We start from the raw sequence: 14,693 nt of genomic DNA, 5'->3' as shown, positions 1-14,693 counted from the left end.
CAACCCCGCGTCTTTCTTCCTTTCTCTCAGTTCTGTCCCCACTCACTGCCAACAACGTCCTTGGCCTGTGGGTGCTGGGTGGTTACGTTTGTCTTGATGGTGTTCTATCTTGGCTACGCAGCTGACTCTACGCTGAAAACGAACAAACGGTTTTCTTTTCGAGCTGCGTAGTCTCGACGATGGATACAGATTTCGCACTTTTGGATGAGGCTCCGCTGCCTTCTCCGTACGATCTGGTCCCTAGGGTCAAAAGGAGTGATGTCGGACTCAATCAATTATGAAATCGAGTGCCGGGGTTATGATGTTGGCGTATGGATTATGTACATGATGCCGGAATGAAACAAGACTGCAGCCAAACAAAACAAGCTTGATGCAACGGTGACTACGATTGACGAATTCCATTAAAGTGATAGACATAACTCAACCATACAAAAGCAAGATATTTGTAAGCATAAACGGTATGCAGATATTGTGCATCCTTAAAAGTATTCATTACCACACGACGACAATCTGATTCGGTCGTGCCTTCAGGTAGTCGTCAACCCAAAAACTAGCCTTTTACTCCCACCTCTAATGAATGAGGGCTCCTATGTACAAGATTGAGGCACAAGAGATCAGAAACGTTGAAAAAATAAGAAACCATGCAGTAAGACATGCCTCCCCCAAACGCAGAAAGGCCGCAGCCCAAAAACTCTCCAGAACCAGCCTAATGTAGCCATCCCCCTTTTTTATCTTTTCTTGCCGTGCATGTATGCGTGCTTCCTTTTTTGTGTAGGATAATGAACGCTGATGCATGCCATGGTTGTGGCAGCTGCATCAACTCCCATCTTCAGTATGCATGGCCCATGCAGAACAGTGTATTGTTGTACAAGCTAATCAATTGCAGGAACAAATTAGCGACCTGACTTCGGCCGGTGAACCATTCATCTATAATCGTCCACCAGGACTCGTGTCCACCGACATGCCAGTGTCAAATATCGAGCCGGCCATAACTTTATCTGTGTCAACAACGCTGGGGTTCTTGGTCGCGGTGTCTAATGTCCTGTCCAGCTCTGCCCGTACGGCCTCAAAGGTGGTGTGCACCCATTGGCCAAGGCGGTTCTTTTCGACGAACTGATGAAGGAGCTTGTCCTCGTGCTTCATGACTTCGATCAGCTTTGTGCGGAACGATGCCTCGAAGTCACGGAACCGACGGTCGAGGTTCTCGGTGAAAGCACCCAAAGCCTCGTTAGGTGGTTGAGGCCGGAAAGGTTCCCGTGGATCTTCTATAATCAAAATTAGCAAAAGTTCTAACCTGCCAAACTCGGAAGTCAACTTACGAAAGCTGATGCAATCTGTCAGCATAGAGTAGAGTTCCGTGTCTTCCAGCCTCTCAACAACCTCACGGTCATCCTTGAGCTGAGTGTCGTTGATGCGTGACCAATCATCACGAATAAAGAGTCTCCTCCAAATCATCCTCTTGGCTTCCTTAACTTCGTCGCCGTGGCAGCTGCTCTCGGCAACAAGAAGAGCCAGCCAGAACGGATTAGCGATCTCGGCCCGTGACTCAGGTTTCAAATAAATCAAAGTAAGAAGGTCGATGAGTGTCATGGCGTCCAAGGCTTCATGCTGTAGAAGACGTTTCATGCCATCTTCAAAAATCTGGTGTTGGGCCTTTTGACGACGAGGAATATTCATGCTGTGAACCTCCATGGCGAAGTTGAGCGCAGCAGCGTCGTCCACAGCATCGTATGTGCTGGGAAGAACTTGGTGATATAGTTGATCTTGGATCCGAATCGCGACCAACTCTCTATCAACCTTCTTCAGCCTTTCCTCGGCACGGACTTGATCGGCGTTGACCTTGAGACCACCGGCCTTGATGTCCTTCTCCTCAAGTTCAGCCATAAGAGCAAGTTTGCCGAGACTCAACTCGATCTTCTTGTTCCAGACTTGTTGTTCTTTTTTAAGTGCCAGGTCGATCAGCGTGTCGGCACTGTGGCCAACGTCCTTCTCTTGCTGCACATCATTGATCCATGAAATTCGCGCCAGCTCAGGCTTGCTACGGAGGAACAGCGTCTTGAAACCGTGGTTATCGAGGTCGAACTCCAATACGTCCTCAACTCCGTGTTTTTGAAGCAAGAATTCGTAAGCAGGAAACGCAAAGGCCTGTCCGTAAGTAGAAAAGCTATTCTGCAGCTTGGTTTTCTTACTATCCCTGAGCCGCTTGAGATTTTGCGTTTCCACCAGGGAGAGTCCTGGCTCGCCAAGGCGATTCTCGAGTATCTGGATGTGATCAAGCAGGATGACAGACAGGGCACGAAGGCATTCGTGTTTCTCCGCAATTGAAGCGCCTTCCTCCCACTTTCCAGACCGTGCCAATGCAAGAGGCTTCTCGAAGCGATCGGTTGCATACACCTTGGCGAATTGTTGCGACATGACCTTTTGCTCAGTTTGCGTTGCTGACCAACGAGCGTACTCCAGAACCGAAGTGAGCATACCGTCAATGAGGGTAGGAAGTTCCTCGAAAATCTTGGAAACGACCTTCGGATCTGGCTGGTTTGCTGCCTTGTTCGATTCTCCGGCGTCATGGTTCTTTAACACCCACTGATCGGAGAGATCGACAAGACGTTTGGCGTTGTTGGCGACGTACTGAGAGCCAGTCCAGGGCTCAGGAAGGTCATCGTATCCGTCGCGGAGAATACCCAAGCGAAGCTCTTCGAATCCGAGACCGTAAGAACTAAGGCTGTTCTTTCGGAAATCATGGGCTGCTGTGTATGTGCAGTTGTAGACTTGAATTGCTTCGTAAATCATGACATTAACCTTGGCGTCATCAAGTAGATTGTCCTTGTACAAGGTCTTGATGACTTCGTACGCCCAAGCAACAAATAGTTCCAAGCGGAAGACGTCGTTGATGAACCAGTGACGAACGCGATCAACCTCGCCAATCTCAGCGACGGGGTTATGCTTCTGACCCTGATGGATGAATTCAACAATCGTGCCGACAAGGCTCTTCTTGTCATTTGCCGGTCGTGCAGCAGTGAAAGCCTCATGCCTCTTCCAAAGCAAGGTAGCCACATGCATCTTTTCGGCGTCGTACAGCAGGCTCCAACGTGTCTTGCGGTCAAGATCTGCCCCCATGATTCTGAGCTGAGTGATTAACCTCTCAAGCGCGTTTGATCGAGCTCGCAGATTATCTTCCAATGAAGCTGGAAGGGTTGATATAAAGGGGGTGCTCGAGCTCAAGATCTCATGACTGACTTCGAGAGCAGCTGCGGCAATTTCGTCATCGGCAAATTTGATGTCTTGGCGGCCGTCAAAAATCAAGGGGTTGTCTTGCTTCACTCCAAAGAAGACTGCCTGCTCAATTTTGCTCTTCGCGGAAACCTTTGGTGGTTGGTCACTAGCAAATTTGTCCACCTCGGTTGTCACAATGCGCACGGCGCCGGCTCCTCTAACCATAAGAATAACGGCGGGGTTCTTTGTCTTGGGTCGATGTAGTCGATGCTCCTCGTGGCTAGAGGCCGACGCTATTTCCTCAAACCCAGAACCAATGATTTCGTGTACGTCATCTTCGCGGAAGTCGATGACATCTTCAAAGGCGGCAGGTAGTATGTGACTGTCGGTTTGAAGCTGAGATTCGGGGGATTGTGGCGGGACAGCAATAGATGCAATGACAGTCGCGCGATCAAAAACGACAAAGGCAACCAGGGCGGGTCGAGGAAGATATAGGCGTGGTCGTGGAGTTTCGGAGAGTTGAGATGATGAAAATGGCGAGCTATAGGAGGTTATGGGACGGATCATGCCAATTTGACAGTCCCTAGGGGTTAGAATAGCCTCAACCAAAGCGTAGCGTGAAGTGCTTCGCAGGGTCAAGCTGACGAGAACCAGGAGGTGTTGCACTGACGAATCATCGGTGGTCATCGCATCACTCAGCCTGCTCAGATCAAGGTATTTGGACTCCAAGCCCTTGGGGACATAAGTGAAGTCAATTGCTTCGAAAGAATCCTCGGGATACTCTTGGGACACCGGGTCGGTCTCCTGCAGTGCAGCAATAATTTCTTCGCGTACATCTGCATCACCGATAATCTCGTTATGTCCTCCGCGGTGAACCCTCCAGGCATTAAGTCGTCCTTTGCCGGTGAGAGCGACAATGTTCCTCTCGCCTGTTCGTGCAGACCGATCTGCTCGGACGGCGGCAATGTCTCCTTTGAGAGATAGATGTTGAAAGGCGTGTCGAATACTGCCAAAAATACCACCAGTGGGGGGCGACAGGTTGTTGCGCAAGAACTGAACTGAAATGGAAGGTCGACCTTGGCTATCGCGCACGTTCATGTACGCGAGGCGCCCAGAGTTGAAGGTGAGTATGAAACCAGCAGATTCAGCGTTGGTAATAGCCACAACTTTCTCTCCCGAGTGCATTCCTGAGACGGTGTACTCGACACCTGTGCGGTCCTTCTTCATGAAAACAAACGTGGCCGCGCTCGCAATCGATTCCCAGTATACAACCTTCCCACTGCCTCCCATAACCACAACCAAGCCAGGCTCGGCAGATGACGCGGATGGTGAGACGAGGCATCCTACAGGAAGGGGTTCGTTTGGTCTGGTAGTCGATGGGAGGCTGAAAGAAAAGGTCTCGGGGGATTGCGACGTGGATGTGTAGGGCCAAACGAGGGCGTGTGTTTGGGTTAGGGAGAGGGCGTAGCCTGTAGAGAAGATGTCGGCGGTTTGGTAGGCTGTGGTGTTAGAAGTGAGCAGGGCATCCAAAAGTCGATTCACTGTGCGCATCGACTTACCTGACCAGTCGGAGCGAATTCTGTCGGGCAGAGCCGGGAGTTTGCTAACTGTGTATGCGTTTGTACTTGTCTGCGCAGGGCACTCAGTATGTGGCATCATGCTGAAAGGAGTGAATTCTCTGTTCTTACCAATACAAGACTTCCATCACCTTTATTAGCGGCACGGTCGCCGTGCTTCGGCTTTTTTACGCGGACGTTCAACTCCTTGCGCAAAACTGGGCTTGCAGGTTCTGGCGGCGGCTCGATGTTTTTGTTCTTGTTTTTGGTGGGTAGAGTCGCGACCTTGGCATCAGTCTTCACCTCGACCATCTCCTGTTGGTTATCCGGGTTGACAAAAGTCTGCTCCGTCAGAGGCAACCTCTGTCTCTTGGCTTTCGGTTGCTGAGTGGTACGTTCGGAGCTCACAGGGCGCTGGCGACGGCGTGAACGAGTCGCAGTGGCTGGGCCGCCTTGAGCGATGGACGGGGAAAACATTTTGGGTGGATCGCAAAGTTGATGTCGATGGATGGTGTATCAAGAAAAGAAGTCGCGAAATAGGACGTGTCGGATTAAATTGGCGATGGTATTAGCCGCGTGATCATAGAGGCATTTTGCGGCGTGAACGTGACGATGATCGTGATGGCGACGGAATGCTGACGTGAATGGGAGGATGTTAACGGTGACTTTTTGAGGCGATGGGATGGGATGGGATGCAAGAGAAAACTGGGCTTTCGAAGCCTATCCTGCAACGAGAGAGCAGTGACGAAGCGTGCATCGATAGCCAATCGAACAACAAAATAGGTCGTTGGTCTCCCAGCTACGACCTTGGTTGGCGCGTTATGATTGGTCGAATCCGCTCCGGTGCCTTTTTTTTCCCTCTGAGGTGTAGTGCTAGAGCTGCTGTGCTGAGCTGGCATTCGCCTTGAACCCCCTTGAGAGCTTCCATCAGTTAGGTGTGCGAGCCAACCAGAACCCAAAGCTCGGGCTACATGTGCCCCACTGAAGATCCATTCGCATGCAGACAGTTCGTGGCAGAGCCTCCGTTGTCTGAAGTAGGTAGGTACCTCTAGGCTTGTGGTACCTTGCCTTAGTCACAGCTGAAGTCAAGACAATACTTTGAGTCCAGGTACTCCATGCCTTTCGATACTTTCATTTATCAAGGCAACGTGCAATCAATGCCAGCTCATATTCCACCATTTCTTGCCAATGATTCACTTGTGACATTTACCTAACTCATTTCCCTTTTAGACCTTGATCTACTGTTTCCATTTAATTGACTGCTAATCGTATTGCATAGTTATCTCTGGTGGTTAATTCTGGGACTGAAGTTTGGTCACATGTCGATGATGCGTATGGCACCCACGATCTGATAAAGGTTGGATCAAACGGCGGATCGCCATATTGGCCAATCGCCACTTAAATACAATTCAAGCAGACTTGGTATTTACCTACTAACCCAGGAATATGGATCAAACACATCTTTAATCCCTCTCTGTGTCTAACATCGCATTCTTCAAGCCCTTCCTCTATTAATTGAGCTGTCAGCTAAACCACGTGGTCAGCCAAGTTCTTGATTCATGCCTACCCTATGTCTCTAGCACCACATATGTCGATATTAACTCAACACTACACCTCACATCTTTCAGAAGCAGGCTCAAGATGAGACGATTCTCAACAGCAGTAACTATAACAGATCCATTGGTCAAGTATCAAACCCATGTAGCCGCCGGTCTTTATGCTCCAGACCCATCTCAGCATAGACTTGCCAGGCACTTACACAAGATATATCTCCGCATCAAGGACTACTCGCCGCATATTGAATATCGGCAACGCTTGAAACAAGTCACCCGCTTAACGGAGGAGAGGCCTAGAGACGACCCAGAAGAAAATGGCAACATTCTTGCCTTGCGCAACCACTCCATATGGAGGAACCCGCTCTTTAAGCATCTCCTCTCAACACCTGAAGCAAAGGAGAGTCTCGCTATGACACGGGTACTTGCGAACCACGAGTCGGCAATTGAGATAGACTCACCCAAGGGACTGTTTCTATCAGGTGAAGTAGGCACTGGCAAGTCCATGCTGCTTGACCTGCTCGCAGATGGCTTGCCAACTGAGCGGAAGCGAAGATGGCATTTCAATACCTTCATGCTCTATACCATTTCCCAACTCGAGCACCATCGAAAGACCAGTCCCGGCGTTGAAGAGGGCGAAAAAGATTATTCTATCCTGTGGATGGCCAAGAAGCTGGTTGACGAGTCTCCGATCCTGTTCCTTGACGAGTTCCAGTTGCCTGACAAAGCGGCTAGCAAGATCCTCAGCCATCTCTTCATTGCTTTCTTCCAGCTTGGCGGTGTTCTCATTGCGTCTTCGAACCGAATGCCTGAAGAGCTCCAGAATGCAATCGGTGTGGACTACACGCTCGCACCGACAAGAGGCTTGATCCGTAGGTTTTTCGGTAGTGCAGTGCGTGCCCAAGGCGAGCTGTACGGATCAACCAGCGATTTTGCCAACTTCCTTGAAGTATTAAAGGCTAGATGCGACTTTTGGCAGATGGAAGGAGCCAAGGATTGGCGAAGACGAGAGGAGACTGACAGCCCACTCGTCATGGCTGGAAACACCGCTGAAGGCGAAACTGTGGTAGAAGAAGCCATCGCTCATGACAAACTAGAAGGAACTGTTAAGAAACCGGTCAACTATTACCTGTCAACAGATGAACAGGATGTATGGAGAGAGCGAGTAAGGACTGCCATTACATGGACGGACCCCGAATCACTGCCATGGGAACCCTCAACTGTCGTGGTGTATGGTAGAAAGGTTCACACTCCTCGCCACTACAATGGTTATGTGTTCTGGGACTTTGACAAAATAGTCGAGACTTTCGGACCGGCTGACTATATCACAATGGCCTCTACCTACCATACCTTTATTATCGACAATGTTCCTGTCCTGACACACGCGACCAAGAACGAGGCGCGACGATTTATTACTCTATTGGATGCTCTATACGAGGCTCGCTGCAAACTCATCATCCGGGCCCAGAACCCTCCCGATACACTTTTCTTCCCTAAGAAGAGAGGCTCTGCCACTGGAAAACCAAACAACCCAAATGAGCCTGACGACCTTATCTCGGAAACTATTGCTGAAGTATACCAAGACCAAATGTCTCCGTTCCGACCCAATGTGGCATACTACGATACAAAGTCAAGCACTGCATCTTACGACCCGGACCAGGATTCGGACTTTGGCATACAAACCAAGCCCGTTGACTTTGCGAACAGGAGCGCATTTACCGGCGAAGATGAGAGGTTCGCATACAAGAGAGCAATCTCTCGACTATGGGAACTTTGTAGTGCACAGTGGCATGCAAGAATAGGAGATTGGTGGCAGCCGCTACCTCTCGAGGCACGGCACTGGGAGGGAGGCATGGTTACGCAAGCTATCGAACATCAAATCGGCGCAAATCGGCTGAGTAAAGATGAGGGGATGGGTGAGAGTTCGGAAGTCGATGAGATGGCTGGACTGTCAAAGTGGAGGATCGAGCATCTGAAGAGTAACTCGGAAAAGAGTGTCTGAATAAGTTGAAGTCAATGGAACACAAAATACGCATATATGAGTACATACCGGTACTCAGTACTTGGAAATGAATACATTCGGGTTATTTATGAATCAATCAGTCGCCCGTATGAGGGCAAGATCTAACTAGTCTATGACCGGATATTCCGTTATGCCATACTCCAAAACGCCATGCACCTATATGTTGCTTTACTTATACACTGCTTCATCACAACTGAGCCTAGAGGCTCGTCACACCTGGCGTCCAACCTTCCCCTATTCTCTTCATATCGTCGGTAAACTTGCGACTTGTAATCTTTTTACCCCCTCTCCCACCCAGCGGCGCATGCTCATCTGGGTCATAAAACGGGTTCTGCAGTAATTTGACGTATGCCTGCTGCATAGCGCGGAAGACAGGCTTCAACTCGGCGTCGCGCAGACCCGCAGCAGCGCCCCTACTCGCAGCCACGGGAGCGTTGCCATCTACGCGGCGACCACGCATGTCGACGACACAAACCATGCGAACGCCCGTGTTGGTCTCGAATCCGTAGGCAGCAAGACGGTCGTCGACGGCGTGCAGCAGGCCAAAGTCACCTGAGAGGCCTACACCCGAGACAGCGTTGTTCTTTGCGCGTAGATCGAAGACATCGATGGTAGAAGACAAGAGGAGCGAAAACTGGAGAGGTGTACGAATCGGGGCGAATGTGTTTGTCCCCGGATCGAGCGAGGGGAAGATTGAGATGTGAAGTGGGTTGTTCTGTAGGAAGAACGATGAGTTAGCGACTATTCCCGACTAAATATGGATTAGATATGGATATACTCACGTTTCGACCGATAACGCCTAGGCAGGCGATCGAAGGTATCGCGGTGGACATGGTTATAACAGCTTGTTGGCGAAGATGGAGGTTGAAAGAGGAAGCCCGGCTTAGTGGAAGCCTCCATGCTCGCTTCGTCCCAGTGGGCAACCTTAACTTGTAATCCCCACCTCCAATTACTTCCAAGGCCATCATGATGGATAAGTCGCAGCGAAAAAAAGCTCTTTAAAATGGTAATAATCCAAGAAATAACAAGAGCTCTGGAAATAGGAACTACGGAGTTTATTTATCATTTCCAATTCGGAATATGATGATAGCGGCTGGAGGCTGGAATGTCTCTCTTTTAGCTCGCCTGTCTGAAACCGGCCATTAGCTCAGAAACCATTACAAGTCCATGAGTTCTAACAAATGATAAGCTTAAACATTGCCAAGTATGTAGGTATAGGTATGTGTATTTAATCTTGTAGTAATCGATGCTATCAAAGCTGTTCAATTCGTAAAACCCATAGTTCGCTCGCCTCTTATGCAGCGTATCCGCCATTAAAATACACTCCAAGTAACATGATATATGTGGTGAGCTGTTCCCAGTAAGGGACCGCAGAATAGAGCGCTCTAAGCGCGTGTATCCATCCTCTCTTGTATCTTTACACGATCCCCAATTCACCTTCACTCTGAATATTCGTCATCTTCCATTAGACCGGCGGTATCTTCAAGTCCTCTTAGAACCTCTTCAACCTCTGATGGATCTGTGATGGCCCACACGCCTCCACCCTTTACTAGATCTTTACCGCGCATACCGACCTCTTTGCCTACGAGGTTGCGACCGACCTTGCCCGGACCGACGCCCACCCATCGTCGTATACGGGCCTCTTGGTCCAAGTACTTGATGCTGTCCCACCAGCGAACTGTATCGAGACAGCCACGGGCTAACAAATCCTTGAGCTCATTCTTGCAGCAAACTGGCCGCGCAGACACGTTGCTGACGATCGGCAAGAGTCCAGGGAATGTAACAATGTCCTCATTTTCACGACCCTTCACTTGGCTGGGTTCTTCGAGTAGCTGGCGCATCACCGCAACGGCGGGTTTCATGATGGGGCTGTGAAAAGGACTATCGGCCTTGAGACGGACGGCACGCGGGTCGTAGCCGAGGAATTGGCGGACGTGGGCAATGAGTGTCTTTATCCGTTCGATGTTGCCACTTAATACGATCTGATTCTTGCTGTTTATGTTGGCTATTAACACCTGCTCGATAGGCGGCAGATCTGCCAGGTCCTCAGCGGAAATCCCAACAAACTCCCGGATGGCTTCAACAAGTTTGTCCATGTGTTCCGGATGAGATATGACGGCGACCATGCCATATTCCCCACCGTACTTTTCGATCGCATGTTTCGTAGCTTCCGTCATGGCCTCTGCTCGTTTGCGCACCAGGTTTAGACTGTCCTGGAAGGAGATGTACCCGCCAGCTACGACCGCGGCGAACTCACCAAGTGAGTGGCCTAGTGTGACGTCGAAGTGGTCGGTGACTTTGAAACCGAATTCACGCTCAAGAATGCGCAGTATGAATATTGAGGTAGCCATGATGGCGGGTTGCGCATTGGGGGTTTCAGTGAGCAGCCTCGAAGGCCCATTCTGAATAACGTCGGAGAGCTTGTAGCCCATGTATTCGTCAATTTCGTCTCGTAGTTGCGATGCCGTCGAAGGGAAGGCCTCGAGCCATGGGGTTAACATGCCAACACGCTGAACACCTTGACCTGGGAAAAAGAGTGCCGTTCTTGTGCCGCCTCGATGTGTAGATCGCCATCTTTGCTGCTGTGATAGATGTTGTCTTTGTGGTAAAGTTTGTAATGACGGTCGACTGCGGGCTATTGTTGTTGTTGTCGTCGTTGGAGAAGCAGAAGCCGAGGAGCGAATGTGACTAGCTAGAGTATAAGTGCGGCGGCACCGCATCGTGAGCGTTGCCATTGCCGTCTGAACGGCGGGGCAGAGGATAGAGGTCAAGATGGACGTAGTGAGCGTTTCATTCTGCGGTGATGTTGGTCGGAAAGGCGAGGAAAGGAGCAAGTAGAGTCCTATTCTTGAATGAACTTGAGCTGAACAAAATTAAATAAGAAGCCAGGCCAAAGCCCAAGCCCAAAACCACGAGAATGTGTGATCATCCTTTGGGGGGTCTGGGCCGCCTAGGCCTGGGGTTCGGGAGTTTGCGTGACGTCGGGGTCATGTTTAGTGCCAAGGTACGTACCGAATTCCTCGGATTTGGGGGGAGTTTTCATTCAATGCTCATGAGAATTGTCGGATACAGGTTCCCCTGGTCCAGTGAGAGTCATGACCTGTCCAATCATACGACGATCGCATGCCGAAGCGTCGTTTGCTACAGGGGCCTTTGGACCTCGAACTTGGGGCTCCGGGTCTACCCCCACACTTAGAGCCGATGCCCCGACCTGTAGCAGCTTCGGAGCTCCGTTGCTTTTTCGGCACATCCTCCGAGGCTCTTCAACATTAGGTATTTGTTACATGCTGTTGGATTGGCTCTTCCTAATTGTTCCTTCAATTCCCGCGGGAACATGTTCCAATCATGCTATTGCATTACGTTTGTGAGCACATGACATGTGTAGGGAATCATTCTGCATCAACTATTGCCTTTGTCATGACTTCTAGTGACGTCCAACTCCTTTTAATTAGCATCGTATCTCAACACCCCCCTTGCTTATTGTCAAGTATTTGACTCCCTTGTACGGCTTGACACTCTCTCCTAGACCCCTACTCTTGCGTGTGTCTAACTGTATGCTTTCCACCTTCAATCCGCTTGCCAACCATCCCTTGACCGAGAAACTCACTGATGCTGATGTTGGCATCAGTATCTTGTTCTGTGCGATCTTCTTGGTGTCCTTGTCATCGTCCTTGCCCTCTTGGTTATTTGCGGCCTTGGCCACGGGTGCGCTCTGATAAGGCCCATCGAATGTGTAGTCGGTGTTAAATCCAAACCCATTGGGATCGAATCCCTCATCATCTTCGCCTGCCAGCGGTCCCACAACGGTACACCTGAGACCAAAGTAGCTTGTACCGCCTGACAGTTCCTTTGCGGGAATATACCATTCTAAAAACTTTTCGCCTGGGTTGAAGCTTGCGTCGCCTTTGCTTGGCCGAATCTCTGATAGGTTTCTGACATCAGCTGGCAGTGGAATCGTCAAGGTCAAGTCATCCATCAAAGGAGCTCCTGGTGATCCCGGATGAGGTCCTCCAAGTCGGCCTCCACTGCCGCCTCTTCCTAGACCCGATGGTGCTGGCGAAGGTGCTCCGAGAATCTTGTTGACTTGAAGACGAACCTCAAAGTCTGATCCTGTCGCACCCAATCCCGTCTTGACTTCCATGTTAATAGGCAGCTTGAGATTGTTGGAACTGAGACTTCCGCTCTTCCCACTCGTAAAGGGCAGCAGGTCCACTTCGTACCCAGCCAGAATAAACCTTCCATCAGGCGGAACGAAGCTTAATTCGCCTGGTCTCTCCTTCCATCGGTTAAGTCGTACGCACGGGTGAAATACTGGTAGTTCCATAATACTGCCCAGGTTATGTTTTCCAGACGGGCTTGTAATGTTCAGGGTAATATCTGGAACACCTGATACCTTTGAAGTGAATGCGATGGTTCCATTGGCGAAAGCTGCCAGCGGCCTTCCTGAAGGAGCGAGCGTAACAGACAAGGTCTCGACGATATCTGCGTACATCTCATTTGACGTGTGTCGTACATTCGCTCTCCTCCACGGTAAAGCGGTCGAGTTTGATGGCAGAATGGATGACGTGCTCGAATTTGAAAAGTTGGCGCTCAAAGGTGCTTTTCTAGACATGCGTTAACTCAAAGGTCTGCCGTAAGCGATGCTCGGTGATCCACGAACCCAGGCAGATTGATGCTTCCCAACAATTTCCCGACCCAGCCTTCCTGCTCAACCACTTCGCGCAGAGCATTGGGTTCTGTCGTACTTATTATACCGGCATCGCACATCTCGGTTAACAACTGTGCGACGATGTCATAATTGTTCTCAATCTTGACGGCCAGCAGCGGCGCGCCAAGGAAGTCCTCAAAGGCATCTATTATGCGGTGTAGGAACTCAAAGACTAGCAGCGGTTCGATCTCGGTCGACGATGTCGCAATGAATAAGAGGTTCGCATGCATTAAGTTAAAGACGAGCGTTGGAGGACTTGTGTTGGGTAGGTAGATGAGGTTCGGTCGCGGTGCGGGATGTTCTAGGTAGAGGGGTAGAAGATGGGTTGCCGACATGGGCCGCCCTGCATAGGTATGCGAGAGAATAGGATTCCTAGACGTAATGTTTGGTTAGAATGGATCTTTCCAGGTGAGTTGAGGAGCTATACCGATTATCATCGTAAATGTGAAGCGCCTCAATAACACCGTTCATGGTAAAGACCAACACCTCCCTCTAGTGTTGACAGGCGAGAGCTCAGATATACCTACTAGCTTTAACAGTGTTCCAACGGTGGAGCAGCACGGACAACCTAGCAATGACGACTGTAGGTACAGACCCCTGCAAAACATGACTCAGCGATCAGCATTGTATTCGCCCAATCAACGTTGATCTTTCTGCTACTCTACAATTGAAACTCGTGATAATTCAAATGTTGTCGAATTCTTTTTTTCAAGATATTGATTTCACCACGAACAACAATCACAATGGCTGGTGATAAGATTCCTACAGTCCAGTCTCTTGAGAAGCCAGAAAAGCTCGAGGACATTCTGCGCCAGGACCGAGGCGATGACTGTTTGCCCTGCAAAGTTGTTGGTCAGTACCTGGCACTTGGCCTTCACACTCGATCTTCTTAAGGTGGACTGACAAGGGACAGGCAGTGGCGCATTTTTTGGCCTCGGAGCCTACAGCTATTTCTCTGGCATGTCACAGCTTGATAGGCAAAAGGACCTGATCCTACGAAGCAAATCACCTTTTGGTATGCGAAGTCGCAAGCTTGGCATTACCTCTATATCGCTTGCTCTTGTGTGGATGGGACTCTGGAGGGCACTCAAATAAACAATCAATACTTTTTCACCAGCTATTCAACTAACGCCTCTCACTACGACAGACATATCTGTACAACACCTTTTTCTGCGAACCCCTGCCAGCACAGTCCCATTCAAATCACATCTACAGGGTTTAAATGTAGAAATACTCTTGTTCTGGCCTTTTGTCATCTTCATATAGAGATTCTCATGTAGAAATACTATTGAAGGTGGGCGTTGGGTGTCTGATTCAAGACTCATCCAGAACTGTTGTGCTGTTTCATAAAGGTGGAATGAAATTAATATGTCTGGGTGCCGCACGTCATATTTTATTGAAAATCCATTAAATTAATTAGCCGGTTATTAATCAAACGTATTGTTCTGCCTATTCATTTTGTGTTTATGTCTAATTTATGGTGGTTGATAAGACACTTTTATAATGTTTACCTATTTCGTAGGTAACCTACTCACTCACTCAGGCACTCATTACGTTGCCGCCAACACTAAAATCTCAATCCCAGAGCCCCACATCGAATCTTTAACCAAACTTATTCCACAACCAGAAAAACGACAACA

The 14,693-nt window shown here is 49.6% G+C and overlaps 6 protein-coding genes across 6 annotated transcripts; 2 read left to right on the top strand and 4 right to left on the bottom strand.

Moving 5' to 3' along the window:
• Nucleotides 1-927: 927 nt before the first annotated feature.
• FPSE_03863 (uncharacterized protein) lies at nt 928-5,246 on the bottom strand (the record flags this gene model as incomplete). Its single annotated transcript, XM_009256981.1, has 4 exons — nt 928-1,265; nt 1,320-4,712; nt 4,773-4,842; nt 4,902-5,246. 4 exons carry the CDS (start codon nt 5,244-5,246, stop codon nt 928-930), a joined length of 4,146 nt encoding a protein of 1,381 aa, XP_009255256.1.
• Nucleotides 5,247-6,410: 1,164 nt separating this feature from the next.
• FPSE_03862 (uncharacterized protein) lies at nt 6,411-8,324 on the top strand (the record flags this gene model as incomplete). The annotated part of the gene is made up of 1 exon (XM_009256980.1): nt 6,411-8,324. The coding sequence occupies one exon, from the start codon at nt 6,411-6,413 to the stop codon at nt 8,322-8,324; it is 1,914 nt and encodes a 637-aa protein (XP_009255255.1).
• Nucleotides 8,325-8,544: 220 nt separating this feature from the next.
• On the bottom strand, nt 8,545-9,178 carry FPSE_03861 (uncharacterized protein; the record flags this gene model as incomplete). The annotated part of the gene is made up of 2 exons (XM_009256979.1): nt 8,545-9,060; nt 9,128-9,178. The coding sequence occupies 2 exons, from the start codon at nt 9,176-9,178 to the stop codon at nt 8,545-8,547; spliced, it is 567 nt and encodes a 188-aa protein (XP_009255254.1).
• A 606-nt stretch (nt 9,179-9,784) lies between these two features.
• Nucleotides 9,785-11,080, bottom strand: FPSE_03860 (uncharacterized protein; the record flags this gene model as incomplete). Its single annotated transcript, XM_009256978.1, has 1 exon — nt 9,785-11,080. One exon carries the CDS (start codon nt 11,078-11,080, stop codon nt 9,785-9,787), a length of 1,296 nt encoding a protein of 431 aa, XP_009255253.1.
• A 713-nt stretch (nt 11,081-11,793) lies between these two features.
• FPSE_03859 (uncharacterized protein) lies at nt 11,794-13,524 on the bottom strand (the record flags this gene model as incomplete). The annotated part of the gene is made up of 3 exons (XM_009256977.1): nt 11,794-12,949; nt 13,006-13,425; nt 13,481-13,524. The coding sequence occupies 3 exons, from the start codon at nt 13,522-13,524 to the stop codon at nt 11,794-11,796; spliced, it is 1,620 nt and encodes a 539-aa protein (XP_009255252.1).
• Nucleotides 13,525-13,796: 272 nt separating this feature from the next.
• FPSE_03858 (uncharacterized protein) lies at nt 13,797-14,148 on the top strand (the record flags this gene model as incomplete). The annotated part of the gene is made up of 2 exons (XM_009256976.1): nt 13,797-13,905; nt 13,967-14,148. 2 exons carry the CDS (start codon nt 13,797-13,799, stop codon nt 14,146-14,148), a joined length of 291 nt encoding a protein of 96 aa, XP_009255251.1.
• Between the last annotated feature and the right edge of the window lie 545 nt (nt 14,149-14,693).

Source organism: Fusarium pseudograminearum, chromosome 1, assembly GCF_000303195.2.
Source record: "Fusarium pseudograminearum CS3096 chromosome 1, whole genome shotgun sequence".
NCBI lineage: Eukaryota > Fungi > Ascomycota > Sordariomycetes > Hypocreales > Nectriaceae > Fusarium > Fusarium pseudograminearum.
Note: the sequence above shows the minus strand (reverse complement) of the source record. Positions and strands in the feature narration are given on the sequence as shown.